At 52.1% G+C, this 15,004-nt stretch overlaps 1 protein-coding gene across 2 annotated transcripts in view; it reads right to left on the bottom strand.

Annotated features, from left to right (window-relative positions):
• LOC107110674 (casein kinase II subunit alpha-like) overlaps window positions 1–15,004 on the bottom strand; it is a 37,608-nt gene that overhangs the window by 3,214 nt on the left and 19,390 nt on the right. For both annotated transcript variants that reach the window (XM_015411475.1, XM_015411476.1), the window contains 6 exons: window positions 12,594–12,705; window positions 5,560–5,661; window positions 4,069–4,119; window positions 2,744–2,803; window positions 2,181–2,264; window positions 789–899 (listed from right to left, as the gene is read on the bottom strand). In XM_015411475.1, the coding sequence (XP_015266961.1) occupies window positions 789–899; window positions 2,181–2,264; window positions 2,744–2,803; window positions 4,069–4,119; window positions 5,560–5,661; window positions 12,594–12,705 (520 nt within the window). The remainder of the gene's footprint in view (window positions 1–788; window positions 900–2,180; window positions 2,265–2,743; window positions 2,804–4,068; window positions 4,120–5,559; window positions 5,662–12,593; window positions 12,706–15,004) is intronic.

Below are 15,004 nucleotides of genomic sequence, written 5' to 3'. Positions count from 1 at the left end.
AAAGGCTCCTCTCAGGCCCACAGTGGAACTGGCTGTCTTCTGCTTCTCCTTCCAGTTCTGCTGCTGCTGCTGCGTCATCGTAGGGTTGCAGCTTACAGATACACACAGCTGAACAGCATACTCAAGATTGCAACAGCACAGACATTCTGATGCAACGATTCAGAGCGAGAGGTGTCAGTGACCAGACACTGTTCGATAAACAAAATATTGTAAGAGTGCTAAGAGGGGTTTATGCCAATTAGGTACATTGGACCGCTCTTGCTAGCCTCCCTGAGCCTGTTCGCAGGATGGGCGGGGGGTATAAATATAATAAATAAATGTTTTAAGCATGTTTTTATTTTAAGTAAAAACAAAAACACCCTTTGTGTTTGTGTCCTTTAGAAGTTTTATATCTCCGCTGCCTGGCATTACATTTTATGACACGCGTGGCCCGGCCCGACGAGGTCTCATTTATGTCAGATCCGGCCCTCATAACAAATGAGTTCGACACCCCTGCCCTAGAGCATCCCTGACAAGGGTTTGTCTGGAAGACTGCCAGGGAGGGGGAGCGCACCACCTTGTCCCAAGGCAGCTGATTCTGCTCCACAGAGCGTCAGAACATGCTGGCCTGCCTTGGCCAGGACCCGTCCCCACCCCTGCCAGCGGGGCTCCGAGATCTGCCACAAAGACCTCTCCCAGCCAAGGAGGTGCCAGGGCAGGATCGTGCTCTGCCGGCCACACAACAACTCCGCCGCCTTCACCCCTGTGGAAATGCCAGCGCATCCACCTGAGGGGAAAGGCGTACTCACCTGGTAGTCCACCAGGAGCTCTGGCCCCTTGAAGTACCGGGAGGCCACCCGCACGTTGTACTCTTGCCCGGGGTGGTAGAACTCTGCCAAGCCCCAGTCAATCAGGCGCAGCTGCAGACAGAAGAGGAGGAGGCAGAGGGAGAGACCGTCTGTCAGCACCACGGGAAGCCTTCCTGAGAGCAGGCAAGGGCATGCCCCACCCCCACCCCCCAGGTTGCACAGAAAACATAATCTGAGCCTGCCTTGGAGCCTAGAGCTGTGGACCGACCGGGAAGTCACCTTGGCAAAAAAACATTTGTCAGTTTCCCTGACCACCATCCAAATATAACCAAAAGTTAAAAAATGAATAGGTCAATGCTCCCTCTAAGCTGTGGAGACTTGTGAGCAAAAATTCAACCTTGTGAGCTACTGACATTAAAGTTGTGAGCCAGGGATTTGGCAGCTGCATAAATTAGTTTGCTCTGGAGCCCCATCCTTCCCGAGCCAGGACAAGAATGTGTGAGCTGGAAGCTAAAAAACTGTCACACCAACTCAGCTTAGAGGGGACACTGGTCGTATTGCATTCATGCAAGGTAAGGTCCCACTCTACAACTACAGAAGCCTCAACTGCAAAAATATTCGTCAAAGAGATTTAATGTCAGCTTCTTTCGACATTAACTGCAGCAACATCTGTTTTGCAATGGCACCAAAAATTACACCAAGATACAAATTTCAGTTCAAGTAAAGTCTGAATGCTAACAAACGACATAACATTTTTGTTATTGTTTTAAAGGTACACTAAAAATTATATAAACGTCCTATCTAAAATGGTTGGGAAAGGGCATCACTGAGTTCTACTTGTACTCTGCTACTTCTCCGTTCCAGTTGCCACAAGAACAGATCAGGCTCTCGCAGCAGGCAGGTCAAAAATCCATGGCTTGAATATATTTTAATCACAATTTCCCTGATTTTCCCTGACTTCAGACCAATTTCCCTGGCCAATTTTCATTTCCCTGACTTTCCCGAAAGTGGCAACCCTGAGCATGGAACAGAAACAGAACACAAGACTGCCCAGAAAAAACAGGGTGGGCCTGATGGATCCGTGATGCCAGTGGAGGTGCCTTCCTCTGGTGCAAGGAGAGCTCCTCACTGGAAGAGAGTCTTGGCCTCCTCGTACCGGAGAAGAGCACTTCCCCTAGCGGGACAGATCCATCGGCTCCCTTTAGGGGGAAAGCCTGGGAAACAGGGACAGAGGCTCATTCGTCTCCACAGCAGCTGTCAGACCCCACCCACCCCTGGACTGCACCCAGGAAACCCGCAAAAGGCAGCCCGGTGGGGGGCAGGGGGACTTTCCGACTCTCTGGCTGCATCCCTGTGGGCAAAGGATCCAGCCCCGCCCCAGGCCGGCCTTACCTTCCGGTGCTCGTGGTCGATCATGACGTTGTGTGGCTTGACGTCCCGGTGCATGACCCCCATGCTGTGGCAGTAATCCAGCGCCTGTGGGGTTGAGGAGACGGACAGAGAGGGGGTGGTTGAGCACATCCCCACCTCCAAAGGGAAGCTGAGCAAAGCAGCAGGGGGGAGGGCAAGGCAGGGCGGACTGAGCATCTCGCTAACTAGACTGAAAGGCCAGCCCTGCTCGCATGGCACCGTTCATGTGCTCAAAGCACTGTGACCCTAACCCTTACACACATTCTACCAGGCAGAATGCCCATCACAGAACAGCAGATGAGGCAGGGCCGAATGTGGCTGACGCCCGGAGCTTAATTGCGGGTCCTGGCTGTGCAAATGTGAAGACCACTCTCCTAGGAGGAGGATTCCTCCAGCAGAAACAGCCCCCCTCTCCTCCCCTCTCGCTCTATCCTGCAGCCTGCCACAGAGGGCTGGCCAATGCTTAGAGCAGATCTCTCTCTCCCTCTCTCTCTCTCTCTCTCACACACACACACACACACACCCTGCTTTCCCCCAGGCCATACCTTCAGGATTTCGTACATGTAGAACCGGATGTCGAAGTCCGACAGCGTCTGATACAATTGCTGGGGAGGGAAGGATTGTGGGACGGAGGTTAGTGAGAGACTGAGGCAGGGCTCCACTCAGCGGGTTCTTAATGGCTGGGCCACAGCCTGGCTATGGAAGGCGGTGGCAGAAGGCATCTCTCTCTGAACCAGCCATTCATCACAACCGAGGCACACCTCTGGAGCTGTGGGAAGGGCTCCAAGGCCAGGGAGTTGGGGAGCTGGCTTGGATTCCCCCTCAGGTGAAAGCTGGGCCATCCCCCTTTCTGAGAATCTCCTCTCCTTGCAAGTGCCACAGATGTGCCACGGAGGTGGCCACGGGGACGCAGAAGGCAATTTACGAGATCTCTGATAACGTGGGAGATGCAGAGCCCGGCAGCCAGCACTGGCTGTCTGGACACGGATGCGATGCTGCCTTCCCCTCGTCTTTTGCACTCGCATCACGCTCTGGAACCCTCTCCTCAACAGGAAGCGACACCTTCAACCACAGAAGGCAACTTTGCCATCACATTGCTTCCCCGGCATGAGGGACAGGAAGGATCCCCTGCTACCCCACGCGCACCCCAGTCCCCTTGGAAAGATATCCCGGGACTGGCGGGCTGCAGGCAGGCCCAGAGACGACAAGGCTACACCTGTCCCACAGGAGAGACAAGGAAGAAGAAGAAGGGGGGATTGGATTTATACCCCGCCCTTCACTCGGAGTCTCAGAGTGGCTCACAGTCTCCTTTCCCTTCCCCTCCCCACAACAAGACGCCCTGTGAAGTAGGTGGGGCTGAGAGAACTGCTCTGAAAGAACTCGTGACTGAGCCAAGGTCACACCAGCAGCTGCATGTGGAGGCGTGGGGGAATTGAACCCGGTTCGCCCGTCCGCGCTCCTAACCACGACACGCAGCTCGCTCACCAGACAAGGTGAGACGTTCCTGTTTTGCGGCCCCGGACCTGAGCTGTGAAAGCGCAAGACCTGAGCCTTAACGCAAGACTGAGACAGGCAGTGAGGAAAGAAGGCGGCCGCTGAGCTAGCGGCTCCAGTGCCTTCTGGGGTTTTTTTTTCCCCTTTCAGAGGAAAGCCATGCACAGAGGAGCGCTGCAGTCAAGGGCGCTCCTGAACCCGATGCGCCAATCGGGGGCATTTCAGGCCCTGCTGTTCAGCAGATGAGCCTCCAGCGACCTGAGGCAGAGGGGCTTCCCAGCTGCCCTGAGCCGCCAATCGGGGCCATTTCACTTCTTCCTGGTGGGAAGGGGAGGGTTCAGGGAGGGATGCAGGTTCCCCAGCAGAGGCCGCTCACCTTAAAATCTGTGTTGTTGACATGCTCAAAGACCAGAGCGGGTGTCCGTGACTGGGGTGGCGGCGGCAGCGGCAACAGGCGTTCCAAGGGAGGGAGGAGAGAGAAACAAACAAATCGGGCTTCAGCCTCAGACTGGGCAGCGCATGAGACCAGCGTTCCCTCTGAGCTGTGTGAGTGTGAGCTAGCACACAGTTTTTTAGCCTCCGGCTCACTCATTTGTGTCTCCGCTCAGGAAGGGATGGGGCGCCAGAGCAAACTGATTTATGCGTAGCCAAATCGCTCCCTCACGACCTTAATGCCAGGAGCTCAACAAAGCAGGATTTTTGCTCACGAGACTCCACAGTTTAGACCAGGGGGGCGGCCAAACTTGCTCACTGTCAGAGCCACACAGAATAGACGTCAGATGTTGGAGAGCCACAAGACAGGAACAAGTATCACACACACACGTTTTTACTGGAAGATATGCACATTTGCTTTTTATTAACCATAGACTGTGTGAAAAGAGCTGCAGTTTGGCCACCCCTGGTTTAGAGGGAGCACTGCAGGAGACATCTCCAGGGAAGACATGCCCTATCCCGCCCCCACCTCCCCGGCTTTCTTAGCTGCATGTCAAACGGGGGACGGGACGGACACTGGTAGACTGGCCAGTTTGGGGGGGCTGCTGGGGTTTGGACACAGCCCCAATCCGGGTCTCACTCAGACATTTTTAAACTGAGAGCGTAGACTCGGGTCACTTCATCCAGATGCCTGAAGAGACCACCTGGCTTCGCCAGGTTAAAACATGACCAGCGGATTATCAGAAAATGAGATCATGGGAGACTGAAGGCGGCCCATCCCTGGTTAGCTCAGGGGTAACTGCTTATGCTTCTTCCCACGTTGACACCCTGGTGAAGGCAACACCTTCCGCTGCAGTCTAAGGAGAGGATGGAGCAGAGCTTGCCGCAGGCTCTTTCCTTGGACTGCAGCAGAAGGCTACGGTGGCCGTCAAGGCTTTTTTTGTAGAAAAAGTCCAGCAGAAACTCATTAGCATATTAGGCCACACCCCTGACTGCACCACTCATTAGCCTATTAGGCCACACCCCCATGTTACCAGAAGTGTGGTCATCCAGCCACACCCACCTTTTGCTTCTTATTCTGTTTACCTTGTATGTTGTCAACAGGGCTTTTTTTGTTGCAGGGACTCCTTTGCATGTTAGGCCACACACCCCTAATGTAGCCAATCCTAAGGAGTTCCTGCTGTTGGGTGTGGCCTATTATGCTAATGAGTTCCTGCTGGGCGTGGCCAACGGGAGCCAGTCGGAACTCCGTTCCTGTGCGTTCCTTCCCAAAAATAGCCCTGGTGGCCGTAAGGTTTACTGCCAGTTGCTTTGGATCGACAGCGCAGGAGAAATGGGAGGAGGGGTTTGGGTTCGATACATAAATGCTGGCAGCAGACTCTTCAGTCCTTTCCCCGTCCCGAAGAGATCAGTTTTCCGCGGCTGCTGTCCTTACCACGGGATCCTTGACGATGTCCAGAAGGCTGATAATATTGGGTCCCCCTCGGAGGTTTTCCAGGATCTTAATTTCACGCTTGATTTTCTTCTTTTTGACTGGCTGCGAAAAGAGAATCAAACAGTCGTCCCAGACAGCTGAAATAGGCGGGGGGGGCTTTGTTTCGAGCCACCTGGTGGGTTTGCCCTGGAAGCAGAGGGCAGCCGACGTGCCCGCTGGGGGCCATGTGGGGGCTCCTCTCCACCGCAAGAGTCTTGAGATTTATTTTAGTTATCCCGCCCTGTCCCAAAATGGGCTCAGGGCGGCTTACAACAGAATCTGATATCAATAAATACAAGAAGCAAACTAAAGCAAGTTTTAAACACTCAAGCAATCCTATACTAAAAATTGGAACAAGACGACAAACCAGGTAAAAAAAAGAAAATTCAAGCGGTCCTTAAAGCTTCCTGCAAGAGGCTGTCAATAGACACAGATCCAAGGCAGACCCTGGACCACGCTGAGACGGGAAGGACCCGAGCGGCTTCCTCTCAGTTCCCGGCCTCTCTAGCCAAGAGGGTCTTTGGGGAACGGCACTCGGGGAAGCCTCCTGCCGCCTGCAGCTCCAGAGAGCCACCCTGCCAGGTTGGGTAGAGAAGGCGGCCTGAGATTAGGCCCTCCCCTCCACCTGCCTGGACCCCTCCTCCGAGAAAGAGGGGCAATGCACTCACAGGGCAGCACAGACACACGGACTGAACCACAGACTCATAGAAGGTTAGAGTCGGAAGGAACCTTGCAGGTCATCTAGTCCAACCCCCTGCATTCTGCAGGAGCACAGCCGAAAGATAATAACCCTACAACAGACCCGAAAGATGGCCATCCAGCCACCTCTGCTTGAAAACGTCCAGCGAAGGAGCATCCACCACCTCCCGAGGCAGACTGTTCCACTGCTCAACCACTCTTACCGTTGGGAAGTTTCTCCTGATATTTAGCCGGTCATTTCCACCCATTAGATGTAGTCTTGCAATCCGGAGCAAGAGAGAATAGATCCACTCCATCATCTACATGACAGCCCTTCAAATACTTGAAGACTGCAATCATGTCCCCCCTAAGCCTTCTCTTTCCCAGGCTAAACAGACCCAACCCTTTCAGCCTTTCCTTGTAAGACTTGGACTCCAACCCTCTCACCATCCTGGTTGCCCTCTTCTGGACACGCTCGAGCTTGTCAACATCCTTCCTGAAATGTGGTGCCCAAAACTGGACACAGGACTCCAGGTGAGGCCTGACCCTAGCAGAATAGAGCGGAACGACCACCTCCCGTGATCTGGACACAAGGCTTCTGTTGATGCATCCCAAGACTGCATTAGCTTTCTTTGCTGCCACATCGCACATCACACTTCGTGAAAACCACAAAGCTTTCACTGCCCCTCGACAACCCCTGGAAGGAGTCCGGCCACATCTCCAGTGTGTTTCTTTCCACTTGCTAGAAAGCTGACACCCCTCCCCCCCTTGTTTTGAAAACAGACTGAACACAAGCAGTTGCAAGCAGCAAACTTCAGGCTAAAATTCCATTTCTGAAAAACCTAGAAACATCCGTTTGCTTCCTAGTGCCACTCTCCCACTTACTCCAAAAGCTTCAACAAAATTAATTTCATGGGCCATCTAAAGCCCCTGCTGACTTCACACCACCCGTGCTACATCCTCTCGAGCATCTTGGGAGGGTTAGGGGGCACGAGGTCCAGCTTCCTGCCCCTGTATGCAGCGTACTCTTTAAGAGTGTCAGGGTAGGACTGCGGCGGTCTCACATGAGTAAAGAAGAAGAGGAAGAGAAGAGGTTGGATGTATACCCCATGGCCCTTCACTACCCAAAGGAGTCTCAGAGTGGCTCACAATCTCCTTTCCCTTCCCCTCCCCACAGCAGACACCCTGGGAAGTAGGTGGGGCTGAGAGAGCTCTTGACAAAAACTGCCCTTGAGAGAACAGCTCTGAGAAAACTTGTGACTGACCCAAGGTCACACCAGCAGCTGCACGTGGAGGAGTGGGGAAATCAAACCTGGTTCTCCCAGATTAGAATCTGCGCTCCTAACCACTACACCAAACCCAAGAGGTGGCCTCCATTAACAGCTAGCATGGCCCGTGAAGGAACAGCCTGTGCCCACTTCCATTCCTTCAAGTCCCCAGGAGGTCAGAAAACACCATGGCCGCTCCAAGTCTCCTATGAGTGATGCCTTCTCTTCCCCTCACTCCTGGAGGATACCAAAAACAAACTGGGTAGTAACCCCCCACCCCACCCCAAAAATCAAGGAGTATCAGCCACTGGATGGATTTGCCTACCCAGCTCTCTATACCTCTGTTGCCGTTTAGCAGCTCTGCCGGATCGCTCCTAACCACTACACCAAACCCAAGAGGTGGCCTCCATTAACAGCTAGCATGGCCCGTGAAGGAACAGCCTGTGCCCACTTCCATTCCTTCAAGTCCCCAGGAGGTCAGAAAACACCATGGCCGCCCCAAGTCTCCTATGAGTGATGCCTTCTCTTCCCCTCACTCCTGGAGGATACCAAAAACAAACTGGGTAGTAACCCCCCACCCCACCCCAAAAATCAAGGCGTATCAGCCACTGGATGGATTTGCCTACCCAGCTCTCTATACCTCTGTTGCCGTTTAGCAGCTCTGCCGGATTGCTGCGTCTCCTGCTTTGCTCCTGTGAGCTAATGCACGGACGATCTATTGCACCTGCACAATTTTTGGCCCTTGCACTCAAGGAATGGCAAGCTCACCCACTGCTCCTCCCTGTTAGTACTCTTTGGATAGGAAGCGTATCAGCCACTGGATGGATTTGCCTACCCAGCTCTCTATACCTCTGTTGCCGTTTAGCAGCTCTGCCGGATTGCTGCGTCTCCTGCTTTGCTCCTGTGAGTTAATGCACAGACGATCTATTGCGCATGCGCAATTTTTTGGCCCTTGCACTCAAGGGATGGCAAGCTCACCCACTGCTTCTTCCTGTTAGTACTCTTTGGATAGGAAGACCAAATAGGCATAGCTTTTACAGAAACCAGGCTCTGAGCATCAAAGTTTGATAAACAAAAATAAAAAGAGTACACACAGTCTGTTCAACCATCGGGCTGAGCAAGGACAGAAGGAAAGGTGAAAACCTGCAGTCCTCTAAACCCTGAAGTCTGCACTCGTCCTGAAGGCTGTGGTCCCCAGGACAGGCTGGTGAATCCTGAAACAGGAGCATTAAGAACTCTCCCCACCATCCCTCACCAGGTGGGCAAGAAGGAGTCCCTAGGCTTGTGTCTCCCTGGACATGAACCCTAAGAAGAGAGCTTCTTCCCTGGGTCTTGGGAATGTGTAATCTCCCATTTCCACCCCCCTTAGGGTCATTCTGATCTTCCTGCCTCAAGAGGAAGAAAAAAAACTATCTAGTCATTTGGCTGTCTCCAACTCTGTCCCCTGAGGAATGACATTCTAGCAAGGTGTAAGATGGCAAACCCGTTGTTCTTCCCCACCCACCACTGGAATAACTAAGTGCTTGAGTGCTCTGGGCTCAGAGGATGGGTCCGTCTGTTCCTAGTGCTTGCCTTCTCTGGCAACTACAGATCTGCAGAGGGTTTCCTGTAGCAAGGATACAGTGGGACCAGTGTTCCCTCTAAGCTGAGTTAGTGTGAGCTAGCTCACAGTTTTTTAGAAGAAGAAGAGGAGATTGGATTTATACCCCGCCCTTCACTTGGAGTCTCAGAGTGGCTTACAAACTCCTTTCCCTTCCCCTCCCCACAACAGACACCCTGTGAGGTGGGTGGGGCTGAGAGAACTCTGACACAAACTGCTCTTTTTCATTGACAGCTGTGCCAGAGCTTGTGACTGACCCAAGGTCACGCCAGCAGGTGCAAGTGGAGGAGTGGGGAATCAAACCCGGTTCTCCCAGATTAGAGTCCGCACACTTAACCACTACACCAAACTGGCTCTCCAGCTCACACATTTTTGTCTTAGCTCAGGAAGGAGGGCTCCAGACCAAACTAATTTATGCAGTGGACCCACTGGTGGACCTCCTGATGGCACTGGTATTTCTGGCCACTGTGTGATATAGAGTGTTGGACTGGATAGGCCTTTGGCCTGATCCAACATTGGCATCTCTTATGTTCTTATGTTCAGTGGTCAAGTCACCCACTCACAACTGTAATGTCAGTAGCTCACCAAGTAGAATTTTTGCTCACAAGACTCCACAGCTTAGAGGGAGCATTGAGTGGGACCCAATGGCTGAATGACTGGGGTGAACTCTAGAGTGGATGGCATTTCTGCAAACGGCCCAAAACAAAGGGGGGGTGCAGAGGCAGGCACAATGGCTTCAGGAAGACATTCAGAGTCAAGGCACCAACACAGGAATGGCCACTCCTCCACAAGAGGGCCTCCCCCAGCACAGATCTGCAGCCCCCTGGACCAGCGTGGTACTGGGCTTCATGACCCCTGTTCTGATAAGAAAACGTCTCCACAGAATGCAAAATGAGTCTCTCTGGCTGCATGCGGGGCGACACACAAAACGCACGGAGCAGGTAGGTGGCATACACCTCAGGCTCTTCCTCCTCCCACACGGAAACCTGAAAAGCCCACGGGAGCGGCTACAATCTCAAAAGCCATTCGGATACTGGAGTACTGGCCTGCCCAGCCAGAGCCATCTCCTGGGGGTGGGGGCTGCCATCATCCGCTTGCCTGCGAGAGAGTCGCTCACAAGGCAGTGCAGAGGCCCTGGCAGCAAGCCCATGACCACGCCCCTGGCCGGGAGCTGCACTACAGGCTGTCTGCGAACACAAAGGGAGAAAGGCTTCTGGGAACACGGCGCGCTGCCAAGGTCTTGCTAAGTCTCAGTACCAAGGAGGCCTTCCAGGAGCATCAGTCACTGGCTCCCTGGGCAAACTTTAGCACGGCAGTTTCACGGAGCAGCTGTGTCGGTCTGCACAGAACAGCCGATGCGAGCCCAGAAGCTCCTGGAATGATGAAGGCAGCAGCCACAGGTCTGAACGAAGCGAGCCACAAAGACAGCCGAGGCCAACCAGGCGTGGCCCCGCGACAGTCTCAGGCGGAGATCCACCACCAGCCATGCGCGGCAATGATGGCAGGTCCCCTCAGCCAACATCCACCCCGCGGGACAGACGGGCGGCCTGGACTTCCTCCTTGACTCTGCTCTGCCCTTTGTCGCCCCTGTGCCCTTTGTCACCCCTGCGCCGAGCAGTGGGTGGGGCTGAGAGAGCTCTGACAGAAACTGCTCTTTTTCAAGAACAGCTCTTATCAGAACTACGGCTTGCCCACGGTTAAATGTGCGGACTCTTAGACAGGAGCACCCTCTGGTTCTCCCAGCTTAGAGTCCGCACATTTAACCACCACACCAAACTGACTAGACGTGCCTAGACGCACCCTGGCCAGGACTTGTGCTCCTCTGGCTGCCCCATCCTCAGTCACCCAAAGGTCCCCTCTGCCCTCTCAAATGCCTCCCCTTGCCCTCCCTTCCCTTGACACCTGGAACTGCTACCCTCCCACCCCACAGACCTGGAGGACCTGCGTCTTCAAATCTTTCCTCAAAAGATTCTCTCTCTCTTTTTTGCCTTCTTTACCTTTGGCCCAGTCTCCCTAGTGAACCACCCCACATCCCATGAGTAACAGGAACGAGCAGGCGTTCTTCCCTGTCACTGCCTCACTTGTGCTGAACTTTCGCCTGCAAGCTCCTTTGGGCAGAGATCCACATTCCGCAAAATGCACCACCACCACCACGAGTAAAGATGACTCATGTACACTCCCTTGGCGTTTGTTACAACAGCCCTGTGCGGCTGGCCAGCATCGTCACCCTCATTAAGTCATCGTCACCACTCTCAAGTAAGCCATCTTAAATAATTAATCAACTATCGCCAGCACTTTATGAATCGTGATTTATTTATACCTGAACTGTTTTTAGAGGACTTTACGTGATTTTAATTGCTGTTTGTATTGACCAGTGTTCCCTCTAAGCTGAGTTAGTGTGAACTAAGGTAAAGGTTTCCCTTGCTCAAAAGCCAGTCGGATCCAACTCTAGGGTTGCGGTGCTCATATCCGTTTCAAAGCTGAAGAGCCAGCGCTGTCCGAAGACGTTTCCGTGGTCATGTGGCCAGCATGACTAAACACCAAGGCGGACGGAACGCTGTCACCTTCCCACCGAAGTGGTACCTGTTTATCTACTTGCAATTTCTTGCTTTTGAACTGCTAGGTTGGCAGGAGCTGGAACTAGAGACGGGCGCTCACTCCGTCATGCGGCACACTCGGGTCTCGAACTGCTGAACTACCGACCTTCCACAGCCTGCAGTTCAGCGTCTTAACCACTTGAGCCACCACAGCTCCTAGTGTGAGCTAGCTCACAGTTTTTTAGCCTCCGGCTCACACATTTTTGTCTTAGCTCAGGAAGGATGGCTCCAAACCAAACTAATTTATGCAGTAGCCAAATCACTTGCTCACAACTTTATGTCAGTTTGGTGTCGTGGTGAAGTGCGCGGACTCTAATCTGGGAGGACTGGGTTTGATTCCCCACTCCTCCACTTGCACCTGGCTGGATGACCTTGGGCAAGCCGTAGTTCTCATAAGAGCCATTTCTGTCAAGAGCTCTCTCAGCCCCACCTGCCTCACAGGGTGTCTGTTGTGAGGAGGGGAAGGGAAAGGAGTTTGCAAGCCCCTCTGAGACTCCTTTGGGTAGTGAAGGGCGGGGGGTAAATCCAAACTCTTCTTCTTCTTCTTCTAATGCTGGTAGCTCACAAAGCAGAATTTTTGCTCACAAGACTCCACAGCCTAGAGGGAGCACTGGTACTGACCAGTGTGAGCCGCCCTGAGCCTGCTTGCGGGGAGGGCGGGGTATCAATCAAATGAATAAAATAAATAAAAATAAATAAAGTATGGCAGAGAGTGCTCGACGGCGTGCCACTTGCCGAAGGCCCCCTGGCTCAGGCAAAGACATCCAGGCCTGCAGCCACTCGTCCGGCTGCATTCAGGAGCAGCACGCAGCCGAGAGCCGACGGACCCCTTTCCCCGCCGCGCTCCCTCACCTTGAGGATCTTCACCACCACCTTCTCGTTGTTGGTGATATTGATGGCTTCGAAGACCTCGCTGTATTTGCCACGGCCGAGTTTCCGCACAAGCTGGTAATCATCTTGGTTGCTAGAAGAGCAAAGAGGAGGAGGGAGGACAGAGTGAGGCTGCCAGAGGTCAGCAAGCCCCCCCCTTCACATTCCCCAGGAGACCAGGCCTCTGTGTGGCTGCCCCCCCCGCCCCCAGCTCCGCCCCATGACTTTCCAACCATGGCCCACCAGCGGCAAACCGGCCCTCTGCTCTCAATGATCAAGAACCCAATCCGGTAACCTGAAGTCCTGGTTGGAGTAGCAAAATTTATTGTGTAGCCGTTGGCCATTACGATTTAAAATTTAAATTTAAACAATATACAAATTAGACCACTTACAGCACTGGAATTTAAATTAGGTTCAAAATGTAATAACCTCTAAAATCTGCACATTCGGTATTTAAATTAATTAAAATCTTAACTATAGATTCCCATCTCCAGAAACACATACACAGCCTCAAACATTGCTGTTTTACATTGCCGTTTTACAGCTCAATTTCATTTCATTGTCCTATGTTCTTGGCCCTGATTTTCCTAGCCGCTAAGGCGAAGAGTGCTACCCTATAGGAAACTGTAGGGTCTGCATCTGACAGCAGACATATTAATTTATCGGTGTCAGAAAATTTTTGCAATTGATCTGTTATTGCAGTCAAGAATCTACATCTCGGTTCCCAGTACAATGGGCAGACCATGACATAATGAAAAAGATCCTCCACAGAAGTGTTACAGATACAAATACGTTGTTCCTGGGCTATTTTTAAGTAACGTCCCAGGAGTAATTCTGTCGGCATAGTCTGGAAACGGAGACCTGGTTGGAATCAGCAAGAAATACTGAAGCCAACAGCAAATATTTCTGCTGAGCCTGAGAAACAGAGAGCTGAGCCTGGGATGTCTGGCGCTGCCCCTCAGTCACCTAGCCTTGAGAGGCCAGACAAACACAATCCTCTCCAGGACACCTGCTGCTTTGTCACCTCTCCCCCAAGTGGGAAACCTCCCCTGGGGCCCTGTTCCCCACCCCCCTGCAGGACATTCTCCTGGACTATCTGGGCAAAGGCCACCGGGCCAGGAAGCGACTCCTGTTCTGAGCCTTCGACTGCTGCTCTGGAGGCTCTGACGGTTTGAATCCAGGTGCTGCTTTTCTGGTTTTGCCACCTGACCCCAGGAGTGCCCTCCATCCACTGGTCACAAGAGTCCCCCTCTTACGCCAAAGCCTTTACATCCAACACTCTTAGCTCTCACGGTGGCAGGACTTGTGGGGTGGGGCGGACGTCTGCAATCTCTGCAGGAAGGAGTGGTCTGTCTTGGGTGGTCTATTGCAGGAGAAAAGAGCCTGAGTCCAGTGGCACCTTGAAATATGACTATGGACATTTTTACTTGGCATGAAATTATCACAACTAGCATATTAAAAATATAGTGTATCCAAACAATTATTACAAACAGAATACCCTCCCACATGCAAAAACAAAACTGAAACCTTTTTCTTTTCTTGTGACAATAGCACCTTCTAAAGGAAGAAATGCATCTTGTTCTTGCATTGGAGAGTTCAGTTTGTAACCTAGGACTTGCTTGTCCTCAGTGCACAGAAATTAGATCAATCTGATACTATATATACATATATTTTAGAACTGATTTGGAAAATATTTGAACACCTTGTCTTAAAATATTTTATCAATCATGTTAAAATAAAACGCTACATAATCAATTTTTTTTCTTTTCTTTTCTTTTTTCAATTTTTCCAATTTTGGGGGGGAAAACAAAAAAGGCTTCTGGAAAAAAACAGGGGAAAAACGTTTCCCCCCCTAATTTTTCCGTTTTTTTTCCGGGCCTTCACATCTCTAGTCACTGCTCACTTCTTCACTGGACAGCCTATTGTTAGGGTTTACTGCTGGCAAGCCCCTAATGGGTGCTTCATTGTCAAGGCAAGATTCCACCCTTAGGGTCTCTGAAATGTTATGAAAGGACTGCTCTATCATCAGTATTCCCAGACCTTGCTCCAGTTTGCTGTTTCAGACCAAGGTCCAGCTACTTTACTCTCGCTTTACTCTGCTCTGGTGAAACCTCACCTAGTCTACTGTGTTCAGTTTTGGGCACCACAATTTAAGAAGGATGCAGACAAGCTGGAACGTGTCCAGAGGAGATGGTGAGGGGTCTGGAGACCAAGTGCTGTGAGGAAAGGTTGAAGGATCTGGGTGTGTTTAGCCTGGAGAGGAGACGACTGAGAAGGGATATGATAACCATCTGCAAGTATTTGAATGGCTAGAGGATGGTACGGAATTGTTTTCTGTTGCCCCAGAAGGTCGGACCAGAACCAACAGGTTGAAATTAAATCAGAAGAGTTTT

Source organism: Gekko japonicus, unplaced genomic scaffold (genome assembly GCF_001447785.1).
Source record: "Gekko japonicus isolate JY-2015 unplaced genomic scaffold, Gekko_japonicus_V1.1 scaffold4565, whole genome shotgun sequence".
Classification (NCBI taxonomy): domain Eukaryota; kingdom Metazoa; phylum Chordata; class Lepidosauria; order Squamata; family Gekkonidae; genus Gekko; species Gekko japonicus.
Note: the sequence above shows the minus strand (reverse complement) of the source record. Positions and strands in the feature narration are given on the sequence as shown.